The sequence below is a fragment of the Fibroporia radiculosa genome (genome assembly GCF_000313525.1).
Source record: "Fibroporia radiculosa TFFH 294 genomic supercontigs, scaffold8769, whole genome shotgun sequence".
Classification (NCBI taxonomy): Eukaryota; Fungi; Basidiomycota; class Agaricomycetes; order Polyporales; family Fibroporiaceae; genus Fibroporia; species Fibroporia radiculosa.
The window spans coordinates 1-4523 of NW_012132940.1; the positions used below are offsets into that span (position 1 = coordinate 1).

The window sequence follows — 4523 nt, forward strand, 5'->3', positions numbered from 1 at the left end:
CACATTATTGAGCTTCTGGCAGACCATCCTTTCGTCTTGGTCTCAACAATTTTTTCCTCCTGTTCCTATGTATACTACATAGAGACATCAGTAATAGAACCTGGGCATTCTCTCTGCTTAACTTCAGCCTGTGCTCTCCAACTTCTACCTGATAGGGAAGCTCAGCCCTAGTCAGACAAACCACAGTACAAGTCCCTGAGCCTAGGACTTAAGCATTACAGCTATACAACTCTTAGTTAAACACCAGTTAGAACTCCTGATCCCAGTTGTCCAAGATCCCCCAACAGATATAAGCAGTATTGTTGACAATGACAGGGGGATTAACCTACTCCCTTTCCCTTCTATCCTGGTACCCTCATCCTTCTATCCACTAGACCCACTCTTGCAGAGCAACTCTTATCTCCTTCTTCTATCATCGCCCCTTGTCTAATTCAATCATTACCACAATAAGTCTTCAGAGAACCACCTCCTTGGTTTGACTATGAAGGGGCATGTCTCTACAGATTAAACATTAATACCTGGTCCTTTGATTTTCCTCAACTCTGGGCCTTCTTGCTTCTTCAATGTCCATTCACTCTACAACCTCTTCATAGTCTTGTTCCTGAGTAAATTGTTTGTAGTGGTTGGCCATATATACATTTGAGTATGATAAAGAGTTGAAGATCAAATAAGAGAATGAGATAAAAAGAATACAGGAGGGTTCAAGTACTATGGATGAAGGTAAACACCAGTGTTCAGTCCCAACTCTGATCCCACTTCCTAGTTGGAGGGATCCTTGATGTACTCAAAATACACTCCACCTAGCTGGTTTTGGTTGCAATGAGTAGTGATGATGGGTTGGTGGGTGACTGTAGGCTGGAGGGGGCATTGGACTGTTGCAGCAATGTTGAACGCCCACTGGTGCTTGTATGCCAGGTGCTTGATATTGATGTGAAGTAGGAGGGGAAAGGTAAGGGCAAGAGAGAGAACAGAGAGTAGGGTGATCAGGAGAAGACCCAGGAGGGTGGTAAGGACAAGGGTGTTGTCTGCTACAATTGACTCTACTGGGTCTGTTAGTGAAAAACAGAGTGATGATGTAGTTGGAGAACATTACTCCTGGGAGGCCATTCCACTGATCAAGGTTGATACTGTCCAGGGAGTGGTTGAGGACTCAAAGGATGAAGTGGTCATAGAGGTAGTGACCAAGGTGAGCAGCAATGAGGATAAGGAGTGTGATGAGAAACCACAAAATAAGGAGGGTGATAAGGATAATGTTAGCTATTGGGTTGAGTGGGGATTGTGGGTTCTTAAAAACTGCACGGCTTAGGGCTGGCTCAGGAATTCTTCCAGCACATCCTGTGCATGTGTTAGTTCAGTTTTTGGTAACCAAGAGACATCCAAAGCCAGATAGCCCTTCTATCTGATGCAATAGAGCTTTCTTTTGCTGACCATCTTGGAATCAATTATATATTCAACTTCAAACTCCTCTTCATTCTTGTTTAGTTCCAGGGATGGTCAGAGATAGTTGTTGCCATGTATCTTGGTTTCCCAATAGGGGTGTAGAAGTCCTGCATGGAATACTGGGCATATCTTCCATTTAGGTGGTAGCTTAAGTTGGTAAACAATTGGTGACTGTTAAGAGACCTAATACCTGAGGATCAGGAGTCTGGCTTATGACTGATACTGATACTGATACGTGTAAGGCTGATGCGTTATACTGAGACTAGACTTGTAGACTGAGCCACTATAACTGATAGTGGTTTGAGAGCATATACTGGTTGAAGCAGGGCTTCAGACTAAGACTAGAATAGACCATGGTGTCTATTACTAAAGATGTCCCTATGAAGTTACATAGGGAACAAGAGGACAAAACTGAAGTATAGTAGTGCAAGTAGTGCAAGTAGTGCACCTTAAATAGAGTAAGGTAGATAGAGTTTAATAAGTATGAAATATTCTGAGTTAAATCAGTGATGAGTATGAAACAGCTTCACTGGGTTGTATCAGTAATGAGGATGAAACATGATATAAGTGAAATGTGATATAAGTGAAATGCAATATATATGAAACAGTGATGCAGGTGAAACACACCAAGTGATGTGAGCAGTTGTGATAGTACAAGGTCAACAACAGATAGTGAGGAAGAAAGAGAACCCCCCTCAAGACTGTAACAGATAATGTCTTGCAATCACTGCCTCATTGATTTGAGAGTTGAGTTGATATAATGCTGGGTTGGGCTCAACACCAGTCATTGATTCAAGGGTAGAGGAAGACATTGTTGATATATGAATATTACAATTTATAATAGTACTTGTTACTATTACTGATGTCCAAGTGAATACTAGATAAAATCCTTAGAGACAGTTGTTCCAAATTACACTGTCTCTCCCTAACTCCACATGGTCACTTTCTCTCAATATCTCCTTCACAAGTTGTCCAAGGTTTCTATACTTCATATCACCAAACTAGTCCTTAACTCAATTTATGAACTGCACAAGCAGTTGCCTTGTAATTGGCCTGTATACTTCTGTGCCATGGTAGTTAATATTTGATAAGATGCTACTTATCCTTCTTATTAAAAAACGGATTTGCTCCTGCTGCATAGTACTCAAAAGAGAGTAGCCTGTCTTGTGCTGGAGCCTTTGCAGATCACAGTGGATGTAATTCAAGTGTTGTTTGTTTACAAATGCCAAAGAATCCTCTCATCAATTTCTTTGGTGATGCACTTGCCAAATACCTTCAGCTCTGGCATAGGGCTGAGGCATGTATTTAACTGTTTGTTCTGGTGTGCTGCAGAACCAATTGATGTCCTATTGGACTGAGTCTGTGATGGGAGTAGGGGGTGTGTGTGGGAGTAGGGGTGCTGATAGTGGCATTGCTCTCCCAGGGTATCCCTGTTTATCATCCTCCTGCTGTGAAGCCAAGGGGGAAATGGCCTACTGGGTTCCAAGCCCTCTCTGAGTTCTCCTTCTGAGGTACTTGCACTTACACTGCTCTCACTGCTAACAACTGTGCTGGAGGATATTGGGTCCTCTGCTATTTCTTCTTCTGCTGTCATGTACTCAAGTGGAGATGCTTCTCTGTGTCTCTGGGCTGTAATCTCTTCTTCTGCTTGCCTGATTCCTTTGGCTAGTCCTATGTAATCAGGTGAGAGTCAGATTTGGTCATCTTGGTATGTGAGGGGCAGTGGTAAATATGCAGATGGTGGTGGTGAGTATTAAGGCACTGGTGTGCCAGATACTTCCTGTGCCAGGGGTGATGAAAATGATTGTGTGAGTGTCAGATTGAAGTTGTTTGGATCTCCTGCCAATTACTCCAATTGCATGTGTTCTACTACTCCAGATACTACTTCATGTTGAAGGGCAGCTAATATTAGCTCTGCTTCAAGTCCTCTGACTCTGTTCCAGAGTTCTTCTTCCAAAGCACACCTTGTAACTTCAATAACCTCAGGCAATGAGGTGACTTGCTGTAGGAACCACTGAGTGGGAATAGGTGCACAGGGTGAGTTTGGTAGTGGTGGTCCACGAACCTCTACTTCTTCTTGAACTTCTGGGTACTCTTCTCCTATCCTGATAAACTCCCTAAGAGTCCCCACTAGTCTGATGTACTCTTGATTGAACTCTTGCTGTCCTTGGATTTGTAACCCTACAGTGAAGAGACTAGCAATTTGTTATTTGATGAATTCCAGTTGCTTGGTGATAGGCCCACACAGCGGATGGGCACACTTCAAGTTAAAATCAACATTCAAAGCGTTCAAAACTTCTGCCTTCAGGAAAGCCTGCGATACCTCAACACGAAAATGTCTTCAAGCAAAGCCTGTTCTTCGACATCTTCAAGGCATTGCAACCTCACTACGATCTGATTGGGATTTTTCAGTGGCAGCCTTATTCTGGGAGCTCAGCTTTGTGGGAGAATCCCCATCATCAAGAGACTGAGACACTCAATACAGGACTGTTGGGTGACCCAATAGGTCGGTGCGCTCAGGTTGCAATGCCAAGACTTGCAACGGTCGGGCCTCCGAGACTAGCAGGATGTAGCACGTGGGATGGGAGTTGAAACTGATAGAGGTGTCAGGCAGGTGTTGGAAGGGTATTGAGATCGTTAAGCATGGTCAGGGCAGTGGAGGCGGTGACTCGGGCAGTTCAGGCAGGATGAGAGATATTTAAGAGTGGTTTTGCATGATTGTAACCCAGCACTTGGCCCCTAGTAGCAAGACTCACACAGAATCACATCTCCCACTCAGCAGAGCTCAGTCCGGCTTTAAACTTTTTCAAAATGTTGCGCATCCCTATGATCTACAACTAGGACCCTCCAAACTACGTCTACAACCATCAAACTGCATCCAATCCTAGTACACCCCCTCTGAAGCACACCTCCACATACAGCTAAGTACTCTGAAGCTCTGCTCCTATGTCCGATCTTTGAACAGGACTTGAGTATCTTCAATCAAATTGCACTTTGTGAGCAAGTCATTGAGCCAGTTCTCTTTACCTTCCCTCTGTTGAGACCAAGACAAAAGGATGGTCTGCCAGAAGCTCAATAATATG

General features: G+C 43.7%; 1 protein-coding gene across 1 annotated transcript; it reads right to left on the minus strand.

Annotated features, from left to right (window-relative positions):
* Positions 1-759: 759 nt before the first annotated feature.
* FIBRA_09095 (uncharacterized protein) lies at positions 760-1170 on the minus strand (the record flags this gene model as incomplete). Its single annotated transcript, XM_012321426.1, has 2 exons — positions 760-1049; positions 1113-1170. 2 exons carry the CDS (start codon positions 1168-1170, stop codon positions 760-762), a joined length of 348 nt encoding a protein of 115 aa, XP_012176816.1.
* Between the last annotated feature and the right edge of the window lie 3353 nt (positions 1171-4523).